Raw genomic sequence first — 13,431 nt, 5'->3', positions numbered from 1 at the left:
GAAATCAATGAAAATATTTTTTTTAAAGCTTCAGGGCTGCTGACTGACTTTGCAACATCCATTCCTCTTCTCTCCTCAATTAGCTCAGCTAGTAGGTAACTAGTGACCATAAGGAAATAAGAAAATTGTTTCTCCTGAGCACCCCTTCCCAACATCATGTTTGCTCCCCTCTTTCTTCATAATTCACCTAGAAGGCCATATCTCTTCCTTTCTGGATTATCTCAGCCCTACTCATCTGTCAGGTCCCAGAGGCATGAATGCCATCATTGTCATCATCACAACCATAATTTACTGACCACTCACCAATATGCCAGGCACGACACTAAGCTCTTTATATGCATGATCTCACCAATTCTCACACTAAATCTATGAGGTAGAGTCCATTATACCCATTTGATAAATGAAGAATCTGGGGTTTAGAGAGGTCTTGTCTCCTCCAAAAGGCTTATCCTAAGCTGCACTAATTTGTCCACGTCATCCTCACTGCCAGAGCCTTGTATTGTTTCCTAACTGTTTTTTTACTATGTTGACCTCATCTCCCCCAACTGGACTTCCTAAGAACAAGAATCTTCTCTTTTTGGAACAGGAATGTTTGGGTTTGAATTCTGGCTCTACCAGATCCTAGCTGGGTGTCTTAGTTACTTTCAAACTCTTTATCTGTGAAATGAAGATAATAATAGAACTTCATGGGGTCGTTGTGTGGATCAGATGCATGAATATAAATAAAGTGCTTAGAACTGCACTTGACACACAGTAAATGCTAAGTAAATGTCAGCTATTAACATTATCATCACGGTTCTATATCTCCCAGAGCTTAATGCAAGTATGTGAATAAAGAAGCTATCAACAAATACTTGTTAAGTCTAAGTAAATTTCCAACCAAATAAATGGGAATGTGTGATGAGAGTTACCACTGACCTATTTTTATTCTCCTCCTCCTGGCACATTTTCTCCTTCAACACAGAGATCTTCTCTTGGAGGCAGACTATAACTGAATAAGCAAGGGCCAGAGGGAGAGTGGAGAAAGTAAGCTAAGGAAAAAGGCTTATTTCACTAGCATGGGGATCAAGCAAGCTTCTGTCCACTCGGAATGTTTAACCCCGGGTTGTACATTCACCGCAGTTTTGGAACAGTCCCCAGGAGATCTTCCCTGTTTTCTTGCCACACACATGACTCCATGGGTATGCAAACCAACTATACTATAGGCTGAGCTGTTTGTCATGAAGGTGAACACATATAGTGAACTTGCAAAATGATTTTTGTGGCTTTTTGTTTGCTTGCCTGCTTATTTGTTTTTAAGAAAATCCTTGGTCATAGTTTGCTTTTGTATGATTGACTTCCTTCTCCTAAATGCCAAGGGTAGGGGAAAATGTTTAGAGAAATGAAGGATATGGCTAACTGAGTTCAGGGTAATTAAGGAGCTTGTGTAGTACCCTCTTTTCCTTTGTTCCCCTTCACTGTCACAGATAATCAAGAAGTAAATTCAGAAATGAAAGTCCCCTCTACTTACTAGGGACCCAAAGGCCACAGTAAAAACACAAGGCTCTGGTTCATGAACAAGCCAAGTGAAATCACCACACTAACAGAAATCAGCCATCTTCCTAAGATCATTATTGAAAACAAAGAAGTAATGTCTCCAGGACTCACACTGCCTTGGTGTACAGTCTCCAATCAAAAGCCTTAGAAAAATCAGAGCCATCTGATTGGACACCAAAGGGAGTGTAAATTGCTTTATTATAGGGAAAAGATACGGAGAGAGTAGAACAAACACACATACACAGATACACACACACCCACAAATTAATGTGGCCTCCATGCACAGAAGGACTCACCCAAGCTGAACTAAGTCCCCTTCCAACACCTGCTTGTCAATCAGACAAAGAACAACTTAGATTTGAATTACGCTACACCATCATGGATAAAGGTCTCTGTAATCTCCACACAGCCTATCTTCTGCACCTGCTAAAACAATCCACTCTGTATGTCAACAAGTACACAACAGGCCCATTGTATTGTTCTCCAGAGATGAGGCTACTGGCAGCCCGTTGTCACTAGTGAGTGGGTGTGTCTGGGAAGGCAGATGTGGGACCAACAGGCCTTTCTACTCTGAGTAAAGGGAAGCTTGGAGAGCCAGCAGCTAAGATTCTTGTGAACTACAACCCATCGTGCCCGTCTTTAATAGTTATGATCCAAAAATATCCCCCAGGTTAGTCCCATCATTGCAGTAAGCTGGAGGTCTGTCTCTGACAGGAATAAGCTATGGGAAGATTTGGGAGTAATTCCCAATATCAACCTCAAAAGTCAAGAGTATCCTCATATACCCCTAATTTATCTTAATGAAAGACTGGATCTGTAATTCACATAAGCTGTTTTTAAAACTCCCTAGTACTTTCCATTGATATTTCATTTTGGAATAATGATATCCATACACTTCTGCAAACAGAACTCTCCTTTGTCTTCAAAGTACCAAGAGGCCTTCCCCTTCGCAGGGGGTTGGAAGTTGCTTTTCTCCCTTGTAAATTTCATATGTACAACCCTGTTCCCACTAAGTCTTCATTTCTGCCACCTGAAGAGGCATTGTCAAGATAGGTCCCCCTCTACCAAATTCTTTTTTTTTAATATATTTTATTGATTTTTTACAGAGAGGAAGAGAGAGGGATAGAGAGTTAGAAACATCGATGAGAGAGAAACATCGATCAGCTGCCTCTTGCACACCCCCTACTGGGGATGTGCCCGCAACCAAGGTACATGCCCTTGACCGGAATCGAACCTGGGACCCTTGAGTCCGCAGGCCGACGCTCTATCCACTGAGCCAAGCCGGTTTCGGCCAGCCCCTCTACCAAATTCTTAACTGGCCTCAGGCTTCCATAGCAGGTTTAGATGACTGGACTCCCACATGTCCCACGGACCACATGGTGGTACTAACCAGCAATAGCCAGCAGTGCCAGGCTGGGCTGGTGTGTCATGTATCATCCCCCATTCCTAGCATGCTAGTTCATTGGAGGGACAATGATAATGACACAGACTTCAATTCACTTGAGGAAACTCAAAAGAGGTGCATGAGTGGAGCTAGTAAAAAAACAGACAGATTCCATGGCAGGGCTCTGCCTTACAGACTGGTAACGTGGACTGATTATCTGCTTCCAAGTCTGCCCAATAACTTTCTTGCTATGTTTTTGTTGTTGTTGTTCTTTGATCAGTACACTCAATCAACCAACAAGTTTTTATGGGTCTAACAAATGAAGAACAAGAGAAATAGGAGTTAATTTTGTTGGAGAAAACATAACTAACATATGAAATAGCTAAAGAGTAAGACCAATGATGACGTGTTAAGGGTGGCTGCTTGAAACTGCTCCCATAGCAGCTGTTAAGGGTGGCTTTAAGGAAGAGCTGTGCTTGCAACAGCAGGAAGCACTCAAAGATTAGAGAGTCCCACAATGGCCCTTGGTCCCACCTAATAGAAATAAGCCTATGCTATAAGTTTCCCTGATACAGATGGCTGTCTGTCCTCTTAAACACAGTAAACATGTAGAAACACCCATAAGACTGGTTCAAGTTTCTTCTGACGACAGTCTACTGAGAGGAAAAAGTTTCCTTAGACACTAAAAACATAATTTAAAACCAGCCTCCAGATTTACTGCATGTAAAAGTCACAGGAAAATGCATAACACTGTTTTGCTCCAGTAGCATTGGTGAAAATGAACCAAGCAGGGACATTTTCTTTCTTTTCTTTTTTCTCTTCTCTTCTTTTCTCTCCTTTTCTTTTCTCTTCTCTCTCTTTCTTTTAAATTCTCTAGGATATTTTTCCATTGGTTTTTAGAGAGAGGGAAAGACAGAGAGAAATATCGATGTGAGAGAAACACATTGATTGGTTGCCTCTTGCATACCCCTGACCAGGGCCAGGGCCGGGGAGGAGCCTGCAACCGAGGTACGTGCCTGTGACCGGAATCGAACCCGGGACCCTTAAATCTGCAGGCAGATGCTCTATCCACTGAGCCAAACCAGCTAGCGCGACATTTTCATTTTTAAGGCAATGAACCATCCTCTAACTTGAGGAGGACCAAAGTTTCTATCCAAACCTGTTAAGAAGTTGCCAAATTTCAGTTATAACAAATTTCAAATATAACAAATAACAAAATTCAATTATAACATACTCCTGCTCAAGAACTTAGAACAATTTCCTGCTGCCTACTATATTAAGCCCCAAACTCCAAAAGGCCAGTATTCCAAGACCCTCCATCAACTGGCCTTATCTAATCACCATTATGAGGTGCTTGTCTTCTCATTGCTCCATACCAGAAGTATCCCCCTAATTACCCTGAATTCACTAGCTTCTTTCTGTTGCAAGAAGCATAAAGTGCCTCCTTAAACACAATACTTTTGAGGAGAAAGATTTAGGAGGTCTCCTCTCTCCTTCAATAAACACCTCAACCAATGTCAGCATCATGGGGGACATCCCTGTTCTTTGTGCTTGCTTTCCCTAAAACAGAAGTTCGCTACACTCAATTAAGACTCATTCTGCCCTGGCCAGGTAGCTCAGTTGGTTAGTCATCCCTGTATGCCAAAGTTGCAGGTTTGATCCCCGGTCAGGGAACATACAAGAATCAACCAATGAATGCAAAAATAAGTAGAACAACAAATTGATGTTTCTCTCTCTCTAAAATCATTCAGTAAATAAAATGTTTTAAAGACTCATTCTGAAAAGATGGGAGATGCATATAATAAAGATTGATAACATGAAACTCATTACCACTAAAGGTAATCGATGCTGAAATATTCAGATAAATTCTGAATGACGGAACCACAAAGAATTGTTCAGGAGACATAAACCAATCCTTCTCCAGGAATGTGCTTAATCAGGAAGTTGAGCTTAGCTAAGTACTATAACAGATTGGTATCAAAGAGGCAACTACTCGTTTCTTAAAACTTTCATTTGGTTGGCCAAGTCACAGAAAGAATCTTGGGCTAGATGAAGCACAAGACTGAACTCCTACAGAACATTCTCTATAGAAGGCTCTGTTGGTTAGAGATATGATGCAGTCACTCTTTCCTCTTCACAGTCTTACCTAATGAACTTCAGGAACCTGGACCTTGCACTATAAGCACAGATATTCTATCACATGAGTTTGGCTTTAGTCTGCATAGTCCTGTGCCTCCTCAAACCTGGTACCTTTGTGTTGTCAAATTGCCTTTTCTCTTCCATTTGCCCTCAGGGACATGGTGCCCCTTTCATAGGGTTCACCCACAGAGTAGCAAAGTATGAATTTTGCTCTAAGCCCTCCTCATCCTGGCCACAGAGGTGATAATCCCTCATAACTCACAAAGCTTACTTTCTAGGTTCACCTTAGAGATGGGCTTCCCTGCTCTTGCAAGGCTATCAGAATGCCATGCCAGCATGCTATCAGTGTTCCACAAAGATGCCTTCATTTTCTAGGAGCATGAGCTGGGGAAGCCCAAATAGCCTAGATGCCATTAGGTAACAAACACTAGCTACCAAGAACCCAGAATATGCTGGTCTAGCATTCAGCCCTATGTACAGCTTTAGCAATCTGAACATCTTCAGGACTCCATATTCAAAAGCTAACATTGAGATGAAATGTAATGTCATATAAAGGCAGTCCAGGGCCCCTCGCTCCTTACCGCCCGCTTACAGCGGAGGCAGGAGAGGCTCCCGCCACCACCGCTTGGCCGCTTGGCTCACCAACCGTGAGCCAGGCTTGTGGCTGAGCAGTGCTCCCCCTGTGGGAGCACACTGACCACCAGGGGCAGCTCCTGCATTGAGCATCTGGCCCCTGGTGGTCAGTGCGACCGGTTGTTCCACTGTTAGGTCGATTTGCATATTAGGGTTTTATTATATAGGATTCTGTGAGTCAAGACTGATACATTTTAATTGCATCCAGGATGTATTCATTCTGCAACATTTATTGACCACCGACACTGTGGGGGCCACACAGACACAGAAAATAGTCCCTCACATTGGAAGAGCACAAGTGCAATGACCATAGAAATCAGAAATGTAAGAAATGTCATATGATTATGTGTTAAATGAGTGGCATGTACAATTAGTCCCATGAATGCAGAAATTACTAGAAAGATTTCATAAAGGAAGACTCGAGGGACTTGAAAGAGAGGTAGAGTTGGGAGAGGCTAGAAGTGGGACAATTACTAGGCAGTGCTACAAAGCATTTTTCAGTTCATCCAATTCAGTGACTCCTCTGTATATCATAAGCACACATGTGTGTCAGTCCATTGAGATTTGATAGTGCCTTGATATGATTTCTTCCATATAAAGCAAAGTGAGGCATATGCACTAATCATAGCAGCAAACTGCTTCTACTTCAGTGGTCAAGAGTCATACAATTTTTCTTGCCACAAGAGAAATCTGGGGACCTTGACCCCACTAGCAATCTGGTCACAAAGTTAAAAGAGGCAGCTAGGGACTAGCAGGTGTGGCTCAGTGGTTGAGCATCAACCTATAAACCAGGAGGTCACGGTTCAATTCCTGGTGAGGACACATGCCTGGGTTTCAGGCTTGATCCCTAGTGTGGGGCATACAAGAAGCAGCGATCAATGATTCTCTCTCATCATTGATGTTTCTATCTCTCTCTCCCTCTCCTTTCCTCTCTGAAATCAATTAAAATATTTTTTTAAAAAGAGGAAGCCAATTCAAAAAAACAGTGCACTCAGTCCTTTCTCCAAGCTTTATCATGAAATGGAGATTAACTAAATACCACAATTGCCTTTCAGTAGCTGGAAAGCTCACAAGTTGTCAGTGTCATTCTGCTATAGCGTCCTGACACTCCCGGCCAAGCTAGTGGCTATGTGTTCATCATACAAGCGGGACAGAGTTTGAGCAGAAAGGACTGAGAAGGGTTCATGTGCTCAAAGCTGAAACTGGCAGACTCACTCACATTGCCTAGATAGCTCACCCTGAGAATAAATTAGGAAATCCTTTTTTAAAACACTGTACAATTTTCATTCTGCTTTAAATTCAAATATATTTACCATGGATACAATTATACTTGAATACATAAACATATTTAAATACACTACCTACCTGTAATCTTCTAGCCTCTCCTTTTCTATATTTACTCTTACAGACAGTCACAAAAGTTCTACAGAATTTCAGACGCTCAGAGTTGCAAGAGGCTTATAGACAATTAGCTCAATTCTCCCATTCCGGGCAAAAATCCACTCTGTGACAGCAGCCCTGAGAGATGGCCACCCAGCTTCTTTAGAAACACTTCTAACAATACAAAGCTAACTAGCTACTGAATGAACAATCTCTTTTCATTCTATGTATTCAACCTACTATCTGTCCACTAAAAAGTATAGGTCCCTCTTTTGAGAAGTCTAAACATGTAAAGGCAAAATCCAAAACTAAAACTATTTCCACTGGCACTACTAGCACTGCATGATTTTCATCAAGGGGCACACATATGCCTGACCAGATTTCTCAAGCCATCTGGCTGACCCAGGGCTGTGCCACAGGCAGCTATAAATCAACTCGCACTTGTTCCTAAGCACCTGCTGCAAGCAAGACCCTATTACTAAAATGCATATCCAGATGTGCCTCAGGATCTGGACTCTCTTCCCCAAGGCAAAAATGCAGCAGCCAGAGGAAGTGATGTCTATGCTTCTGGACAAACTGATGAAAATAACCAGCCCTTTGTCACCCTCACCTAGCTTGATCAGCTGACTTTCTGAGGTCTCCCTAAGTTCTAATACTATCTAAGGAGCCCATATTTTACCCCTCACCACCTATCCCCCACTCTGTGCTTGGTAGTAAATTACAGACTCCAAAGAAAAAAAGGTTGACCAGAAAGTGACTCCATTATTCAGAGGCATGCTGGTTTCCTTTGTATAGCCTGTCATTGGCAAGGCACAGGCAGTCAGCATGTAGAGTATCTGTGTGTCTGTATGTCTATATATGTATCGCACACACACACATACACACATTCACAAACAGATTCCACCATTCTTAGTGAAAAGGATTCATCACCAGGATCCTCTCCCCTTTGGTCAGAGTTATACTTCCCCATTCCATTCCTCAGCTAATATATTTACTTCCTTCTCCTCCCCCCTTCTCCCTTCCCCAGCCCTACCCTCAAAAATATTTACTCTATTGCACAGACAGCTGGAACTCCGAGCAGTTTACAAACAACCTCACCCTTCATATCTGAGGACAAAGTGTGAGAAATAACTTGGGGGGGGGGGAAGTCGTCTTGGCAGAAAACTCAACCTGCCTCTGTAAAACTGTAACTTGGCTAATTATAAGCTCATCCCATGGGCAGTTTTCTTCAGAAGCCTTTGGGTCTAAGTGGTACAGACCCAAATCAGACTCTGTCTGGCTCCCAGATACAAAAAGGACCAAACACCAATAGCTCCAAATTTCAAATTCCCCCGGCCAGTCAAACCAGAGGTTTCCTAGGCCCAGAATTATCAGCTCACTCAGGGTCAGAAAACAAATCTCATTTGTTTTGAATGGTTTCAATCACAACAAATTAACCCCAAGGCAAAGGGGTTGGGGGTAGGGGCAGAAAGAGCTAATGATTTCACAGGGGATGACGCACAAGACAGGGAGGATGATAGAGAGCACAGTTCAGCTCTGCACTTCCAAAAAGAAGCAAGGCAGGAATAAAGCAAAGAAAACTTGGAGAGCCCTGGCCGGTTTGGCTCAGTGGATAGAGCATTGACCTGTGGACTGAAGGGTCTCGGGTTCGATTCCAGTCAAGGGCACATACCTCAGTTGCAAGCTCTATCCCTGGCCCAGACTGGGGCCGTGTGGGAGGCAACCAATAGATGTGTCTCTCTCACATCAATGTTCCTCTCTCTGTCTCTACCCCTCCTTTCCACTCTAAAAATCAATGGAATAAAATATCCTCGGGTGAGGATTAACAAAAAGAAAAAAAAAAAACTTGAAGAGATGGGTCAGGAGGGGCGGGGGACGGGGGAGGGGAGATTATGGAGTTATACATATGCCTGCCTGACTGCACATACTCACTTGTACCTCACACAAGTACACAAGTACACACACACACACACACACACACACACACACACACTCAGCCATGAGACTCAGAATGGAAAGCAGCTAAGACGCCATGACCAAACTGCCTGACTCTGCCAAATACTTCACAAAGTCCACAGCAACAGCAGCAAAAGTGCCTTTGACAAAGCTCTTCTGACCTTACTTTCCTAGCCCTGTTATAAACTGGGTCCCCTTCCTCCCCCTGCTGTTACTCAAGCCAGTTGCAACCATCAAGAAGTCTAGCAAAGCAGCTCAAAAAATCACTCTTGATGCACTGGGAAAGCCTGAAGCTCTTACAGAAAGAAAAGACAAAAATGAGCCCCAAGAGACCAGAGCTCATTTTAATTACCCACAAAGGCTGGCCAAGGAGCCCCCTCCTCCCTGCCATGGCTATGCTGCAGTTCTAGGTCACTCATGTACATGAACTACAGCAGGCTCAAGTTAGGTGTGGCTCACAGCCTACACACACTTCGTGGCTCCTTAAGGCCCTCCTCATAATAACCCCAAACCAATTAGCATTGCTCCCATCCCCAGAGTACATAGCATTCTCAGAACAACCAGCAGTGATGTCACAGTATCCTAGAATCCACCTAGCCACCTCCCTAGCAGGTGTCCTACAGTGGCTCTAGTATTGGCTATTACATCACAGAAAAAAAAAATAACTCCAAGGCTGGTATCAAACACACACAAAATAGAGGGTTATATTGAGTGATTTTAAGTGAATAAAAGAACTCACAGTTAATAAGCACATATGTGCCACACACACAGCTAGTTTGTAGCATAGATGAGGCTGAAACCAATCTGCAGGTTCCCAATTCAGTTAACTTTTCAATTTAACAGCTAGCTGAGAGCTAATCCCTAAAGTACATAGGACCCAGAATAACAGAATAGGTGACTATGGTGGGGTGGAGTTATGACCACAAGGGGTGCCCCTGGGCTTGGGAGGGGTGGGGAAGAGGCAGCCTGTCGCTAAGAACCTAAGGAGACCACTGAAAAGGGGAAGTGAGTAATAAAAACAAATTATTTTCTTTCCCAAGGGTGTCAGGAGTAGCCCCAAATCAGTGCTATAATATTGGTATCAAAGGTCTTGGTCTTTTTATGCAACACATACTCTGCTATAAGCATAAAGCAATGAATTCAGTTGACATGATCCATAGACACTGCTCAAGAGGACAGTGACAACCATCCAAGGAACACCCACAAACTTCCCAGAAAGAAGGTTCTTCCCCTAGATTCAAAGTAATCATTGTCAGGTGACTCTACTCAATGGAAACTCACTCGAAGGCAAAGAAGAGTGTACAGGTCCCCAGGATGAGGAAAAGGGTCAAGTAGAAGATGCCCTTTTGCCGGGCCATCATGACACGACCATCGCAGCAGAAGGTGTTCCTGCCTGGGAGTTTCTCCCACTTCCGTGTCACCTTCTTTCTCACCACCATCACAGACATGATTGGAATTCCTGGTCCAGATGCTCTTTGTGATTACAAGATGGAAAAAACAGAGGCTGAGCTCAACTTTAAAATCACGTTGCCTGCTATTGCTGCCGCTGGGTCAAACATCATCAAAAGTCCAACTTCTAACCCTAAGAGAAAAGACAAAAAAAAAAAATGAGACAGGAACAAGAAAATGCAGTTCAATCCTCCTTCCCCAGAAGCAAAAGATAAGCCTGAAAGGGTGGGGGTGGGGAAGTAGGAAAAGTTTATTTCCCATCTATGTTTGTCCTCTAAATGGAGAAAAGTTTACAGGTTCTCCAGAAAAAAAAAAAAAAAGAAGAGGAAGAGCGCTAGTATACCTTCTTAAAGAAACCCCCATAGTTCCAATATAATACTGGTGGTTTGTTCATCACAGAACCTTGGAGCTAGAAGGGTTTTTATAGGTGATAGCCCCAATTAATTGGTTGAAAATGAGTAAAGTGAAAACCAGAGAGAGAAAATAATTTATCCAGGGTCACACAACTGCAAAGCTAAGTAAAAATACTTGTCTGCAGACTTTTAATCCAGGGCACTTTCCACTACACCACATTGTTCTATAATCATCATTAAAAGGGCTAAAAATAATAATTTATGTCCTTAAGGAGCCATTCCCTCCCCTCCTCCACTTCTTCACCTTCTTTCTTCAATTAGCCACTCAAATATGAATCACACCAGGGAACAAGTCATCCTCTGGCAGAGCTAGGAGGTTCTGGACACTCTGGACACACATCCAGGTACTTACTCAAAACAGATTTCCCCTCATCAAACCCTTGGTAACTTCCTGAGTTCAGGAAATGAACCAATTTTGGGGGTCAAGCCTAACATTTGTGGGAATCTTAATAAAACCACATCACAGATCTATAGGTGGAAGGCTGACTAAAACAGGAGAGGTCTTGAAAGCGTTGGAGGGGGAGGAACAAGACAGCAATTAAACGGTGTTTTCTGGGATCTTTCATAAGTACCATCTCTACTTAGCATCCTGAATCCCCAAGCCCAACCTTTCTCAGCCACTGCCACCCTTCTCATCCTCTCAGGTGTGGTGCTGTGGCCTCTACTTACTGACACCACATGCCCCACGCTGGCACGACTGAGGCGGAAGCCTGCAGCCTGACGGACTGATGAGAAACAACCAACTTGAAATCATCCCCCAGCTGGAGAGGGCAAGGGTCCAAACAGAGACTAGGCGATGTGCCTGGCAATCAGAAGGTGGAGGGCTTGGGAAAGGGGAGGGGTAAAAGGTGCAGAAACACTTCCTTTGTGTAAAACTAACCTGGAAAACAATCTTCTCCCAATAACCCGGCCCAGTAGGAGAAGAGACCAGGAAGGGGAGCTGGGCCAGGGAGAACAAAGATCAAAATCCGTCCAGAACCAGCGACCGCCCACCCGCCCGGGGCCAAGGCCCGAGTCCAGGGCAGGCAGCGGGCGCGGTCTCGGGAGGCCCGCCCAGCCTCCGCCACGCAGCGGACCACCGCCCCAGACAGCTCGGGACGCGCGCCACCTCCACACGCTCGTACACACTCACACACGCTCCGCCACGTGTAGTCACCACGGCTGGGGACTTCACCGCTGGCACCCTGAGCCGGGCAGTGCCAAGGTCCGCGCGTCCCGATGTAGCGGAGGGGTTGGCAGCCCACCATGCGGCCAAGCCCAGGAGACCCCCAACCCCCACCCCTTGTTACCTGAACCTGGGAGCCCAAATTCGGCCAGAGACTGAGGGCAGGAAGTGGACTGTCCCAGGGGACCGCGTCAGCCGCCCGAGAAGGCAGCGACCTCTACTCCCAAGCCCGGAGGCTGCCTTCTCCAGACAAGGAGCCCCAAAGATCGGGGCCCTAAAACAGCTGTGGCAGCCGCCTACTGCTGGCCGAATGGAAGGCTTCTCACGTCACTAGGTCGCTCCAGTAGTTTCTCGCCCTCCATTGGCTGATAGACCTCAGTGTCTCCGCCCCTGCCACCGCTGCCCCGAAGTACTGTTGGCTACTCCGAACGCCACTCAATAGTGCCTCCGCCCCACTTCCCCACCCATCTCCCGGCTTCGTGCCCACCTGGCAAGCGCTGCAAGCTTCCTTTTGGGGTCCAATCGCCTATACGTGAAGTGTCGCCTTCGCTTAATATAGTTACACAGAGACGGAGGTGAAGGATAGTTAGGATAGGACAAGGGAGGACTGGGGACCAGCCTCCCCCACACACACCGTGAGATGCTGAAGCAGCACTGGCTCTCAGATCCGGGTGCTCAACCCAAACTGGGCCTCTGCTGTCCTACTTGCACGAAAGCAACCGCGACTGGCATTTTACTCTTGCGGAACAAAGCAAACAAATATAAAAAGGAACTTGAAAGCGATAACTGTTCTCAAGAACATAGAATAATTTTTGCAGTACCTACAACAAATAATTGACAGTGAGGAAGTTAGAGAAAATCTACTGACAGAGCATAGATTCTTTCAGGTAGATAACGAAGTATAAAGATTGCCAAAAAGGTTGGAAATTACTACTCGCTTTAGAGAGTTTATGATAATTGGGGAGGGGGAAGTCAGGATCCAAGGCAGAATCCCTACCCATCAAACACATTCATTCTTTTCTTTTGCCCCTTCCTCTGCAGTTACTGCCACAATGAGTCACTGCTACTGATCCCAGTGAATCACATCCTTTAGAAATTCAAGATTGGAGTGGGGGAAAAGTCCAGAATCATGGCATTGATATTATACGAGGGACTTTAAGAAGCACTGCTCTGTTTCCTCTAGTATGGCTCTGGGCTTCCAAATAAAAGGAGAAATATGAGAAAGGGCTGAAGGTTGCCTCTCCTTACCTGAGCTTGAATAAAGTTTCTCTAGGGTGAGGGTGTTTGTAATTAATACGGAAGAGATTGCCAAAGGTCTCCCTAAAGCAGTTTTTTGTATTAGTTGAAGAATCATGGTCAAGAACTATTTCTCCTTT

The 13,431-nt window shown here is 44.6% G+C and overlaps 1 protein-coding gene across 2 annotated transcripts in view; it reads right to left on the bottom strand.

Annotated features, from left to right (window-relative positions):
• Nucleotides 1–12,366, bottom strand: part of ZDHHC9 (zDHHC palmitoyltransferase 9) — a 35,771-nt gene extending 23,405 nt beyond the window's left edge. For both annotated transcript variants that reach the window (XM_079765164.1, XM_079765163.1), the window contains exons 1-2: nucleotides 12,180–12,366; nucleotides 10,310–10,610 (exon numbers count right to left, since the gene is read on the bottom strand). In XM_079765164.1, coding sequence (XP_079621290.1) covers nucleotides 10,310–10,476 — 167 coding nt within the window. In that variant the 5' untranslated portion in view covers nucleotides 10,477–10,610; nucleotides 12,180–12,366. The remainder of the gene's footprint in view (nucleotides 1–10,309; nucleotides 10,611–12,179) is intronic.
• Nucleotides 12,367–13,431: the final 1,065 nt, after the last annotated feature.

The sequence above is a fragment of the Cnephaeus nilssonii genome (genome assembly GCF_951640355.1).
Source record: "Cnephaeus nilssonii genome assembly, chromosome: X".
NCBI classification, from domain to species: Eukaryota; Metazoa; Chordata; class Mammalia; order Chiroptera; family Vespertilionidae; genus Cnephaeus; species Cnephaeus nilssonii.
The sequence above is the reverse complement of the archived record's forward strand: the minus strand, read 5'-3'. Positions and strand labels throughout refer to the sequence as shown.